The sequence below is a fragment of the Lates calcarifer genome, linkage group LG1, assembly GCF_001640805.2.
Source record: "Lates calcarifer isolate ASB-BC8 linkage group LG1, TLL_Latcal_v3, whole genome shotgun sequence".
Taxonomy (NCBI): Eukaryota; Metazoa; Chordata; class Actinopteri; family Centropomidae; genus Lates; species Lates calcarifer.
In genome coordinates, this window is record NC_066833.1 from 21,806,197 (window position 1) to 21,820,049 (window position 13,853).

A 13,853-nucleotide genomic window follows, 5' to 3' on the forward strand; every position below is an offset into this window, starting at 1 on the left:
TCGTGCAAATTCTTAGATTCCCTTTTTAGATTTTTCTTGGCAGATTTCTATCTAAAATGAGAAACCTGCACAAACATACTATATTTATATTTGATGGACAGAGTAGTGACTAACGTTAAACTTTGTCAAAGGTAAGGAGTTAGTGTCGTCACCAGTTGATGATTCATGTAAAAGACATGGAAGTACAGGGGCAGCATTGTTCTTAAACTGCAGTATTATAGTATGATAAGACAAGAAGTGTCCTACTGCATCCATACAATAAATCCCAAATGGGGATATTTGTCTAATATACCCATATATACACCATATAATAATTTTAGCTTTCAAAGCAAGCTAAGTTGTTTGGGAGAGTGTGACTACTTAGAGTAAGTTGATTTGTCATGTACAAAAAATAGTCAATTTCCATGTAGTAATATGCTTTTTGTTTGTGCTACCTCTGATTTTAAGTTTTCAGTGCACCTGGTTTACATAGGCGTCAGCTGCTCCGAGGTGGGACTGGACCTTGTGGCTGGCAGCTACAAACAGAACCTCCATCGTGCCACCCCACCCGTCTCTGTGGTGACGCGTGCCGAGCAAACGCCAAAAATGAATCTCCTGATATCAAATAAAGGGCAGCTTTGAGAGCATGTCATCCTCACTTTTAAGTTTTCCTCTGATAAAATTCTAATTAACTTCAATCCTGGGTGACAACTGAGGACAAGGGGTAAGGAACAGATACAGAGGTAACAGGATATAAGGTGAGGTGGAACCTTTCTGTGATGAACCTCAGTATGACGCCTCTGTTAGCTTGTGACAGGCAAGCATTACGGTCCCCATCTGTTGACCTTTCCAAGTCAACCAGCATGGCTGCTGCTGTAACTCTTAAAGTAAATTCTACTTTGCTCTGTGTTGCTGAGTTGGAAAGGTGACACGCAACCAAATATACTGCATCAGCTACTGTCGCACATCTGTCTTTCTTTTGGGATGATGGTTGAACAGATGGAGCAGACTGCGAGGCAGTGTGCTGCTTTGATGAATAGTGCTATAGCATCCAGGCTAGAAATAGAAAATATGAATGGAGTGTAATATTGGGGCACGTGGATAAATTTGATAGTATTCATTCTCAGCAAATTATTGCTCTTCTCCGTTCATCTTCCCTCACTGCAAAGACACAAATACAGCAGATAAAGAATGGCAAATGCTCAACTGAGAATCAGTATTCCAACTCATGCACAAGCAGTAAGACTGAAGCAGGGTGCATTAATATGAGGAAAGAAAACTTGGTCCCCTGTCACCCAGGCATAATGCAGTCTCAAGCATATCAGGGTGCCCCAGCTGTGACCATGCAGTCTTATCATTTCATAGCCATGTAACAGTTTACCACACTCCTTTTCTCTTCTCCAACAACTAGAAAAGCAGCTCCAATGCATTTTGTTGTCAGTGATATTTTTCCTAAGTAGAGGAATGAAAATAAATCAGAGTGCTCTTTAAGGTCACACAGTAAAATCACAGATGTTCCCTTTCCTGATTGTAACATGGCTACATGAAGCTGTCTTGCACACATAGGAAGACAGATAAAGAAACACTTTCTTTTGTTGTTTGTCAAAGTGGTAACATTGGAGATGAGGAGAGGTGGGGACAGCATTGCTCATGATGAGTCATGTTTAATGATCTACAAACAACAACCTGCTCTGGTGAATGTGTCATATTTTCTTCAGACTACTTTAAAGCCTTCAGTCATCAAATGAATCCTGAGCTTTACAGTTTTGGAGATTAGAGTCAACATTCGTTATAAGGATGAGTAGGGATCTGGGCTGATCATTTCCTCATTGAACAAAAGGTCACAGATCAGCGTCTCTGTACAAGTTCAAAAAAATTTTCATGGCTGCATGAGAAAGGTGATTATCTGTTAGTTAATCAACAATTGACATACACCTGTTCCACCCCTGAGGGATCCTTACCCTGGCAAGAGCTTTATGAAGCTTATTCCAAATGGTGAACGCTCTTATTTAACACAGTCATTACACTTTGCCTCAGCAGAAATGCAATCACTGACTCCGATCACTTAGATGCACATGCATGGAACAGGACACCGCCAGAGGTAAAGGTAGCATTTTCTGTTTTTGAATGGAAAACCTTTGCATAATCAGTTGAAAGACCTGCTCCGAAGTAATGAATTAAAAATAGATTGAACCGTGAGAGTGCATCAGGTATGTAAGGATGTCATGCATTTCCTGCTGCTGAATAAAAATCCATACACTTCTTAGCAGGCTCTATGCCATCGCAAGATATTACACACTTACTACAAATTACGTTCACACCATATTCAGCTTCCCCTATTGACATTTTCTAATTATTTCCTATAGCTGTAGATATATACTATAATTAAACCAATTCAGCACAGTCATCTTTTAGCCTGCAGAGTTGCAATTACCAAAGTAATCATAGCTTACATGTACACGTTACATCTATAGTAAAGACTTTCATTGTCATGTGATATGTCTCCATAGCTGTGAAAGCTGTCCTCCCCTGAAAATCAAAACCTATGCTACCATGAGGGGGGAATCGCCTCACAGATTGACCCAGGAGAGCTGGGAATTTACAGGTTTACTTAAAGTCCATTTACTTTAATCCCTGTATTTAATTGCAGTTATGACAGAGCTTTGAGCTGTAGGCATGGTACCTGTAAGCCATGGCAACAGGTCTGAAGAGACAGTGTCTGCAATTACATGACTGGTGCTAATTATAGCATCAGTTCAAGCTGCAGGTAAATTAGTGCCTGATGGCTTCTTGAAAGTGTGAAAAGCATCCCTCTTCAGTGGCAAATGGAAGTGGGTGTGGTTTGTCTAAGATATCTTTAAAGCAAACACTGCCTACTTGCAGGTCAAAAGTGAGTCAAATGTGTGACTTTTTGTTGTTGTAAAAATTAATGTTAATTTTAAAAACACAGATTGTCCCATTCTGATGGGAAACAGTGTGCCTAAAGCCAAAATTCAGTGTCACTCATGATTAATTTACAAACCACAAAATCTTGTAGCAATATTACATAAGGCATTATGTTTTTAAATTACTGTAGCTACAATCCAAGGACACATTACCTCTTATTTTCATGAAGTATGTAATGTTAAATGATATGCTTAGTGGTGCAAGCAACAGCAGTTTACATCCAGCTGCAGATGAAACATCATTCAATCTTTCTTGCTGAAAAGCTTAGATCACAGTGCCCCCCTCTGGCCAGTCTGAGCTACACTTTCGCCTAAAAAAAAAGGACTGTGGTATGGAAATGGAGCATGATCATTGGGCTTGCTCTTGTGTGTTGATTGCAAGGTGAAAAATCAGCCACACGGGCGTGCCTGGAAATCTCCTGATAAATGGGAAATCTTTCCTCCCAATGGGAGAGCATTAAAAAGAAGCAGACATTAAGCTGTTAAGAGTCAGGAATGACTTTTTGATGGAGGGTAGAGCAGCCATATCTAAGCTCTTCCATCTGTGTTCCATCTCTTTACAGACCTTATTCTTCTGAGCAGCCAAGCATACAGTTTCTCTGTAAGCCCCAGCACACACACACACACACACACACACACACAAACACAAGCTACTCAATTCTCCACGTCAAAGCCTTCCATAAAGGCTGGCTGTGGCCTTGGCTTTGGAGGAAAAAGATGGGATACTTATCCTGAAAGGTTTTATATTTCTCCGCCACTCGACTCTGCTCGGCGCCATTCAGGCCGTGCTTGTTTTCTAAGCATTAGGATTAAAATCTCCCTCTCCCACGAGAGCGCCAAGAAAAATCTAAAAAGGGAATCTAAGAATTTGAGATGTCTGCCTCCAGGGGCTGTTTGTGCTTCACCTCAAAAATACAGAGCCAATTTATGCTTGGTCCAACTTATTTCCATATAGTGCTTCAATTCAGCTTACTTCCCTTTATGGAAAATGAGGACAGTTTCCTACCTTACTGTTCAAACGCAATTGAGAACAATCAGGATCTTCCCCACTCGTATGAATATGCAATATATGTTTATGCAGATATGACTTCATGAAACAGCCAGAATGACAGAATACATTAAGAAAATAGCCTATCAGTGTGTAATCAAATGTAATGCATGCGCACTGAATGAAATATGCATGACAAATTGGCTTTGGAGAACACAGAGCAGGCAGGTCCTCTGAACCTTTGCACAAAAGCTCATTGAAATTCCTTTCATTATGACTGTGGCACTACAGAGAAACAGAGAACGAGAGGGACGGACAGAGAAAGATGAGTATAATGATTTCTGATAACAGAGGCAGGAAAAACCCTGCATCATAAACTTGAATATATTACACAGAGTTATGCAATTTTATTGTTGAAAAAAAGTAATTAAAACACATGAGATGAGCATTTAGTCATTTTATTTACAAATGTTACTTTTTGCCTCAATGCCATTCATTGGGATATATGTATAGATATATATATATATATATACTCTTCACATATAAACCTGCTTCTGTGTGGAATCCTCCATCTATCAGTGGTAACTCCAGGCAAGAGCTATCCAAACAGACAGTCTTTTTTTTAAATATATTTTTGAAACAATTCTAATAATCTTAATTTCTTCTCCCTGGTACAAATGAAAAGGCACATACACATGACAAGAATACCTTGGTCGACAAACATGTTAACACCACAAGAATCAGCAGAAGAAGCGTGAAAAATGAGGAGACGATCCTGCGGGGTTCCCTCTCAATATCTCTAAAAATCTGTCTCAGTGAAGGCCATAAGAAAGCTCTGCCTCTGTAATCTTATAGTCAGTTTATTGCTTGACTAGTTTCATGGCTAAAATGTTTAAAAACTCTGGTGCATGCATGACCCTTATACTTTGTACATCTGTAATACTTAATACGATAGAAACACATTAAAGTAGATAACTTTTTTTTTTTGCAAGCTTACCCTCTCAATCACACACTGTAAAAACATAAACATGATTCTCATTATTGAGTTGAATGGGGTTTTCTAAAGTCATAAATGGAGAGTATGTCCAAGCCAAGAGTTCCAGCTATTTTAGGATGGCTTCGATGTTCACTTGAATGTTCATGGGTTGTTGTCACAAGTAGTCTCTTCATCAATCTGCTGGAGCACAGTCACATCACATAGCGGTTGGCTGGCCAGCTAAAAGAAAATCAACAGCGATGTTACACTTAAGGAAAGCCAAAACACAACACGTCCTAATGCTGATCAGCTTGATCGAGCACTTACTTTTGAATCGCATGTAGCAGGAGTTACAGTAGAGCTGTTTGTTTCGTATTCTGACCTCAGCCCCGGCTTCCGATCCTCCGAGGTCAGACTTACAGTCGATGCACTGAGGAAGTTTAGGAAAGGGGAGAGTTAAAGAGCTACTCAACTGGTTAAAGCTACACTGGAAGTATCCATGTCCACAGGCTAAATGATAAGGGAAAGACAGGCTGAGCAGAAAAGGCATGAAAGTCAAAGACGGGTGAGAGAGATGGAGGAGACCAAACTCAAGACCAATATTCCACGATGGACCAACAACCAGAGTTAAGGATTAGCGGAGAGAAACAAAGTGAGGGGTTGATTAGTTTGGCTTGCATGTTTTGGCACAGAAAATCTACTTTGCTCAGCTGTAGAGGGATCAGGACCTTGAGATTCACCAGGATTTTCTGGGTTAGTAATGAGAGAGAGAAAAAAAAAAGAAGAGAGTCTGGAGCGATCAAGTTAGTTCTGAGGATCGGCCGAGTCGTACTGCAGATGTGCTCCATAGCCGACGGAGAGGGGGGGGGAGGGCAACTCTCACCTTAAAACAGCCCAAATGATAACAGAGCCCGAGGGACTCGATGATCATGGCCGCTCCCTTTCCCAGCGGGGTGTCACAGAATGTACAGATTTTCTTGCCACTCACTGACCTGGATTACAGAATGCACAGCTATGATTTGAGAGCCGAGCACAAATGCATGACGCATGTTAACACACAAAACACATGTTCACACTGGTATACAATGGGGTTAAACTGATATATATATATTATTTTGTCCAATGCTAAAATGTAACAGAAGCTCCATTAAAACATTCAGCAAAACATTTAACAATGTTTTTTTTTTGTTTAGTCACCTAAAATAATTCCATTAATAATTCCCTTTAATTGAACATGTTTCTGGCATGCCTGAAACTTTCTATAGTCTTAAAATATCAGTGTCAGGCTGTTGCTTTATGACACATAAAAACAGATGCACACACACTCAAGACAACCTTGTATGTTCAAGTGAAATTAAACCTGTACAAAAAGACAGAATATTAAAGGCCTGTATGTGCTTATATAACCCGTTGGATCTGGAAAAAAAGGGTGAATGGATGGAGAATGAACAGCATATTATTATTATTATTATTATTATTATTATTTGAACTTTATTATGAGAAAAAAACATCTGGATTCATGATGCCCTTTGCCACCACTCCCCATCCAGTGTCATGGTTTACCAACACCACCACCACCACTTTGACTACATTTATATAACCCAGTATACCAGTGACAGGTTAGAGGCAGCTTGCTGGGAGTGTTAAGCAAAGCAGCACGGTTGACTCTACCTGCTCCGCTGCTGAGGGGCGCCCGCCTCAGACGTGGGCTCCGGAGAGGTGGTGGGCGACGGAGAAGAGGGTGAGGGGGAAGGAGTCTGCCGGGACCAGGGGGACGAGGGGGTTCCTGCCCCGCCTCGGAGGGAGCCCATGGAGTAGGAGGAGGGCAGAATGGCGGAAGCGGGCCGCTGGGCCCCGGAACCGCCACCGTGAAAGGAAGTGCTGCCGGAGAGGGCAGAGTGAGGCCGAGTGTAGTTTTGGACATAAGAGTTGCTTCGGGGTGTCCATGACGAGCGCCATGAGGAGTTGTAGGAGGAATCCAGGTTGTCAAGAGACTCGCCTCTGCAAAGCCAACCCACGCCCACGTTAGCTCGTTAGTAGAGGCATTTAAACCATCTGGCTACCAACTGTACCTGTGGCAACTGTTTTTCTGTGACATTATGATGCAACCCATTCTGCCAAAGTCAGAGTGGTAGCCAGACTGATAAATGCCTTCATTTCAAGTTAACAGAATTTTAGTACGTTTAAAAAGCCAGCCACCACCATCACACAACAGAGAAAGGATTTGTTTTATTCTCATACAAGCTGTGGGGGGGGGGACTATACCTGCGCATGGGTGGTATGTCACTCTCCTTGCCGGCGGCGGGGTTGGAGGAGCGCTGGCGAATCCAGCTGCTGTCCGTCAGCAGCGGAGTTTTCTTCTTCATCTCATTCAGGATCTGCAGCCGCTCCACCTCAGCCTGCGACAGGGGCTGCTGACCCTTCCTCTCATCTAATCCGCCGCCCGTCACTGCACCCAGAGGGGAGAGATAAACGAAACATTACGCTTTGGTAAAATGAAAAGTTTCTAGAGAGTCAAAAATAGATCACAGCTTGCGACGGGTAGAGAAATTGGAAAAAATGCGGCAGAGAGAATGAGATTGTGATGATGTCGAATACTATTTCCTGCATCTCACTATAGAGGAATCTGCTATAGCCTGTGATAAGACAATTCCTTTAAGTACAGTTATAACATGGGGGTAGAAATGCATTAGATCTATCAACTTGAGAGAAATCATACTGCAATCACTTCTTATGCACATCATTTTCTGGATAGTCAGCCATTAATCAAACAGCTGTACATTTTGATTTGGTGAAATGCCATAATTGACTGCTGATCACAGAGGCCTCAAAGTAAGAGCTGATTGACTGGTGATTCAGGTCAAATTCTGAGAGGCGGAGCCTCAGGGGCCGAGCCCACCTCTCTCTGGCTCTCTGTATCTCATGGCATTGAGGATGTTTCTCCTCTCCATCTCCAGCTCTGATGCGGCCCTCTGACTCTGGGCCTCCTTGTCACGCGCGCTCCTCAACTTCTCTTCCAGCAGCCAGTGAGCCATGCCCCCCGGCTGCACATACACACCTACAGCGGAGTACATGTGCAACAATGCGCGCACATGGAGTCATTCGTAAAACAACCAAAAGGGAGAGGAACACAGGCAACCGCTGACACGACTTCAGCTAATAAGAATAAAATATTCCTTGCGTCGTATGTCACTGTTGGATTCACAAAGCAATTAACGCTGTGTTCATAAAAGGTGCACTATAGTGACATTTAACTTATGGAGAATAAATCAAGAACACTGACCTTTCCTCTGGGGTTTTTCCTCTTCATCAAGCTGGGGAGACGATTTGGATTTTGCCCTGTAAGACAAAAGAAAATACATGTAAAAATACAGTAATCATAATTACATTAGCGAAATTTATAATAAATGTATGGACATTTATACATTTAGATTATTTGTTTGTTTTTTTTTACACCTGTTATGATATTGAAAAAATAAGCAATTAAGAACAGGGGAGGGCCATGAGCAAGACTGTTTTTTAATCACTTAACACTTAACAATAAAATAATTTCTAATTTTTTCCCCCATAACAGATCAGTGTGCCTTGATTTTTCAGGTAATCCACCCCTGTTCTTGTGAACAGCAACAAGTGATTTGATTTATTTATAAATGTTTATATGTGGAAATTGCTGATTGCAGTCCAATCACTGGTAATTCCAGTCTCAGCTGGAGACCTAGCCCACTTGCTGGAAGACTTCCAATTTCATGACACTCTATATAAAGAGACATTGTTGGAATGATTCGGTTCAAATGGACCCCAGCATGTGTACCTGAGCACATCAACTATTCAGAACAGACACACAAATTGCATCTTGTACAGGAAAAGTGTTGAAAAAATAACTAAAGAAAAACACGACTTACTGCTTTGAAGCCTCAAATACATGATGTTAAGTTATGTATCTACTCTAATGCTATCTGCTGTTACTGTTTTTAGGTTACAGTAACGCATATGAAAAAAACTGGCATTGATGTTACGGCAGGGTTATATGCTTGTGAGACACTGCTTTGGCAAGTTTGGTACGATTCAGGCAAGAACACACTGTGATGCCAAGATAACTCCTGGTGCAGAGTATTGTATGAATTCAGGAGTGAATTTCACTTTGAAGATGTTGTGATCGTGAAAGGAACATTTCTTAATTTAGAACTCAAACACAACCAGTACCATTTTACTTTTTCGCCTATCTAGCATTCATAAGCAGCATACAAACATTTCGGAAATGGTTCATAACACACTAGAATGTAGTTGTAAGCAGATACAGGGGCATTTTAAGTGTTTTATTAATGTAAAGTATTTAACAGCTTCTCCTATGAAGACATATTTTATATTATCCCACCTGAGGTCTAACCATATTGTCACCCATTATCTGTTTACACTGCAGCCTCCATATGGCTGTTCACAGGAGGAGTTGAAGTTGTTAACAAATACATTAATAAAATAAAATCTGTTCCATTATAGTGTGTTATAAACAATTTATTAATTGTTTATATACTTTACTGCTTATAAATGCTAAATTGGGGACCTATAATAGTAGATATAATAATAATACTGATGAATAGGTGAAGCAAACATGTATGAAGCTAAAAGAATGTGATGCGAAGCAGGTTTTATTAGTACCAATGGCTGATTAGCTCAAAATAGAACTGTACTAACCTGTCTGTAAAGGACAGTGGAGGCTGGACATTGGCAAAGCCATAGGAGCCACCAGCCCTTTGGTGAAGAGCAGTGTGCAGAGAGAGATGGGTTACAGCACAAAGGTGGACGACAAAGTACATGCAAGCACATTAGTTGCAGTTATGTTAATGCCAAGACAATAGAGCAGGTGATGTTTTAAATGTGAATGTGTTATTATTGGCATGATGGACAGATGAGGAAGACAAAAGACATGTGAGTCAAAGTGTTAATGAGAGTACAGGAGGAGCAGTGTCTGTACTGACCACTGCTGCTGCTGCTGCTGCTGGAAGGCTCTCTCCCGCTCTCTGCGCTGCTGCTCTGCAGCCTCCTGCCGCCTCCGCTCCTCCTCCCTCTCCTCCTCTCTCCTCCTCTGCCACCTCAGCTCCTCCTCCTCCCTCCTCTTCCTCTCCTCCTCCTCCTGCCTTTCCTTCCTCTTCCTCTCCTCCTGGAGACGCTGCAGCTCTCGCTCCTCCTCTTCCCTCTTCCTCTTCTCCTCTGCCTGCCTCTGGCGCTCCTGCTCCTCCTTCCTCTTTCTCTCTTCCTCTTCCCACAGAGTGGAAGTGGGCTGGTTGACTGGAATGAAGGGCGATTGTGGGCTGATGCTGTGGCTGTTCACCTCCAGGCTCCCAGGCTGCCAGACGGACGAAAGAACCGAGAAGAGGAAGCGTTAGGAGATGACTATAACTTATCTGACCCTTATTAAACTCCAGAAGGAACTGCAACAACAGTGGAGAAACTCCTGTGGTGACAAACCAGCAGCTGTTTTGAAATTCTAATCAGAGGGAAGTTTTGAGCTGAAAATACTTCCACCATTACAGAAAGTGTGAATATCCACATGACTAGACACTATTCTCTCTCACTTCCATGTGAAATGGACCTTTTAAAAGAAATATCAGTGGTTGGCTGCATAATTGCTGCATTGCTATTATGTCAAAACTTTGTAATTCTCTCCAGCTGATGTTTCAGGTATTAGGCATTCATCATTTATACACAATAAAACACCTCTTGTTGGTCCGCGCTCTTGGCAATGTCCTGCTGTGCCTTAAGCCACTCCTCTTGCAGTTTCTCCTGGTCGCGCTTATATTTCTCCTGTGTGGAAAAAACAGGACAAGAGGTCAGAGGTCAGCCCATTCAGTGACATCCACGTGTACCAGCTGCAAAATCATTGCTAAAGAACATCAGTCACACCAGATCTCCACATTTATTCGCTATAATAGAGTAGCATGGGGCAGGACAACACACACAGTGGCAGAGAGAGCGTCTAGTGTGTGTTTTAATGAAAGCTCCACTGCTACTAAGGATAGCTTAAAGAATATTATGCTTCTTTAGGTGTGATTTTATCCACTCATACTGCTAATTATACAGTGGGTGAAAGCTGTAAGCTGTGCAAAGCGATTTAGGACCCTCATATGACTGCAACAGCCATTGACACAGAATTGTTGCAGACTTGTGGTTACAGCTCCAAGATGCTACAACAGGCCTTATATTCCCTTTAATGTGCAAGGCAAAAAACCCTCATTTCCACCATGTCTGTGCCTCTGTAACTATAGTTCAGTGCCTCCTCTACTCATTCTGACTTTTTGGTTATAAAATTGTAAGAGTTACTTTTCAAAGGAGACCAGGGTTATGACTGTAATCAAGAAGAAGAATAAACATTATTTTAGGAATATTATTTTCAGGCATGTGCACAAAATGGGGGTGTCTAAGTAACAGTTTAAGTTTTGAGAATGCTTGTGAAAATAAATCAACTTAATAAACTGACTCAGCTACAAGCATCTAAAAAATATAAGGGGGTGGTAAATGATATGACTATCTATTAAGGTACAACAGGAAGTAACAAAATAAAGCATGAAGAGACTTCATAGTTTTCAGCTAATTTCAGGCTTACCTACATGTTATCTAACCATCCTTACAGTTGTTAAACCTAGAGCAGCTTGCCCTGGGCAGGAAGTCTCCCTGGCACATCATGAAATCAGGCCGTTTATCCAACAGGGAATGAGACTGGAGGAGTAACACGCCTTCCCGGCTACATCAGCGCTATGCTCGGACACCTTTGATCTCCATCCAGAAATAGATGCTCAGAAAAATGTTTTGACAGGATTCTACTACATTTAAGTTGGATACTCGACAGATGCTTTACTTTCTGCAGCCTGAGCAGTGTGTAAAGTTTTCTGTTTTGAGCCCATTAGGAGCAGAGTCTGTTGGATGTGAGGAGTTTCACAGGGCTGCGGTGCCTCCTCTCATTGTCAGATGAGAGATTTCCGGTTAACGGGTGTTTCAGATCAAATGGATTGTGAGGTTGCTTCATGTGGTATTTTCAGTTTCATTAATGGACTAGGCACTCTGTGTCCAGTTTATTAGGTACACCCATCTAAACCCACTGCAGTCTAATACAACAAATATAAATGTCTAAAGAGAGATGATGATTCAACACTATGGTTACTTTGGAGGTTGTAGTTTGTGGAGCTGTTGAAGTGTATTGTGTTACACTATGAAGTGTTTCTTACATTTTTCTCACCCTGTTAATGTCAATGAGTGCAGAGTGATTATAAGAATATTGTCTATATTCTATGCAAAATAAAATATGGTCCTAGTCTTTATCAGAATCAGAAAAAAAAAACCAAAAACTTGTGACAAAAATTGTTCACTGCAACATGAGTTTTTCCTTACGTACCTGTAGGAGGCGCTCCTGTTCCTTCTGCCATTTTTCTTGCCTTCTGCGCTCCTCCTCTGGGTCCCATGACCAGCGGCTGGAGGAGGGAGTGATAGAAGGAACAGGTATCTGAAGGCAAAGAAGATAAGAGACAGTTATAGTACAACTGAAGATAAAAGCGTGTACTAACTGTTTAGGCTTGTGGCAGCAGTCAGGTGGCACATTTGAATTTATTAACTACCTCCACCTGCTCCTGATGTGATTTTAAGGTAAAACTTGAAACTGCAAATATACATCCATCCATTTTGGGAGTTATTCCACTCTGATATTTGTAATACAAGGTAAATGCATCACAGCAGCCATCAGCTGATAATGTGGTAGTGTCAAATCACTTCAATTCAGTTTTATTTATATAGCACTGAATCACAACAAAAGTCATCTCAAGACACTTTTCACACAGAGCAGGTCTGGACCATACTCTTTAAAATATGACGTTTACACAGAGAAACCCAACAAATTCCACCAAGAGCAAGCACTATGTGACAGTTGCAAGGAAAAACTTCCTTTTAAGAGGCAGAGACCTCAAGCAGAACTGGACTCAGGGTGGGCGACCGGAAGCTTACAGCACCTGGTATTCCCAGGCTGTCTCCCATCCAAGTACTAACCAAGCCGACTCTGCTTAGCTACCGATATCAGACGAGATCGGCGGGCTCAGGGTGGTGTGGCCGTAAGTCACGTCAGTTTTATATATACAGTCCCAAATCACAAATTTATCTTTGCAATTTATACAACAGCCTCTATCCTTGGACCCTTGAGTATTTTTCTAATCCATTTTCAAAGACTCATAAAAATCAAGGCTCTCTGTAATCATAGAGGCTTAAAAGGGCTTAAGAAGCAGAGTGAACCTGCCTCTGAAGTGAACTAGCAATGCAGTCCATGTGCGATGCTTAATAATGGGTCTCTGGGCTTTGTAATAACTGTGGTATCTGCTTTCAAAAGATGTTGTCATTCTAGAGGAGCAAACACAACAGAGACAGAAACCACTGTCATCGACGCACTCGTAATACTACTCACATCTGGCAACGCAGACTCTGATCCCCCTTTGAACAGAAAGAAAATCATCCAGTCAGTATTTCTGGCATGCACAGGCAATGACACAAAATATAAATATAAAAGGGAACCCTGAGGCCATATGCCATATCCACACAGAACTGACAGGCTTATTAAACTTTCAACTTGATTTTTAAGTCAAGTATCAATTCATCATTGAAAATGACATTTAAAAGCAGAGTAATTGATCTTTTCAACAAGCCTCGAGCAACAGAAGATCAAATTTCATCCACTAGGACTTATTGATTCTCTCAATTCAAGATCACCCACTTGTTGACATTTACATTGGATGCCAGCCCAATAGTTCTGAATAGGAAAATCAATAAACTGATTGTGAGGACATCAAGATTAAAGAAACTGAAAGAAACCCACACACATCAGCGGCATGCATAAGAGGCGCAGAGGTACAGTGTAGTCAGTCTGAAAGTCTAATAGACACTTCAATACATGCATGCCAGGAAAGCAAAAGGAATGCTTTTAACTTCGTGC

At 41.5% G+C, this 13,853-nt stretch overlaps 1 protein-coding gene across 8 annotated transcripts in view; it reads right to left on the reverse strand.

Moving 5' to 3' along the window:
* Window positions 1–4,354: 4,354 nt before the first annotated feature.
* The window catches only part of lmo7a (LIM domain 7a), a 48,263-nt gene continuing 38,764 nt past the window's right edge, over window positions 4,355–13,853 (reverse strand). For 4 of the 8 annotated variants that reach the window (XM_018702700.2, XM_018702699.2, XM_018702694.2 and 1 more), the window contains 12 exons: window positions 13,329–13,354; window positions 12,276–12,383; window positions 10,604–10,690; window positions 9,865–10,232; window positions 9,581–9,637; window positions 8,172–8,227; window positions 7,788–7,946; window positions 7,154–7,337; window positions 6,560–6,889; window positions 5,772–5,880; window positions 5,216–5,318; window positions 4,355–5,128 (listed from right to left, as the gene is read on the reverse strand). In XM_018702700.2, the coding sequence (XP_018558216.1) occupies window positions 5,106–5,128; window positions 5,216–5,318; window positions 5,772–5,880; window positions 6,560–6,889; window positions 7,154–7,337; window positions 7,788–7,946; window positions 8,172–8,227; window positions 9,581–9,637; window positions 9,865–10,232; window positions 10,604–10,690; window positions 12,276–12,383; window positions 13,329–13,354 (1,610 nt within the window). In that variant the 3' untranslated portion in view covers window positions 4,355–5,105. The remainder of the gene's footprint in view (window positions 5,129–5,215; window positions 5,319–5,771; window positions 5,881–6,559; window positions 6,890–7,153; window positions 7,338–7,787; window positions 7,947–8,171; window positions 8,228–9,580; window positions 9,638–9,864; window positions 10,233–10,603; window positions 10,691–12,275; window positions 12,384–13,328; window positions 13,355–13,853) is intronic. The other 4 variants (XM_018702703.2, XM_018702698.2, XM_018702701.2 and 1 more) reach the window with 4 other exon arrangements.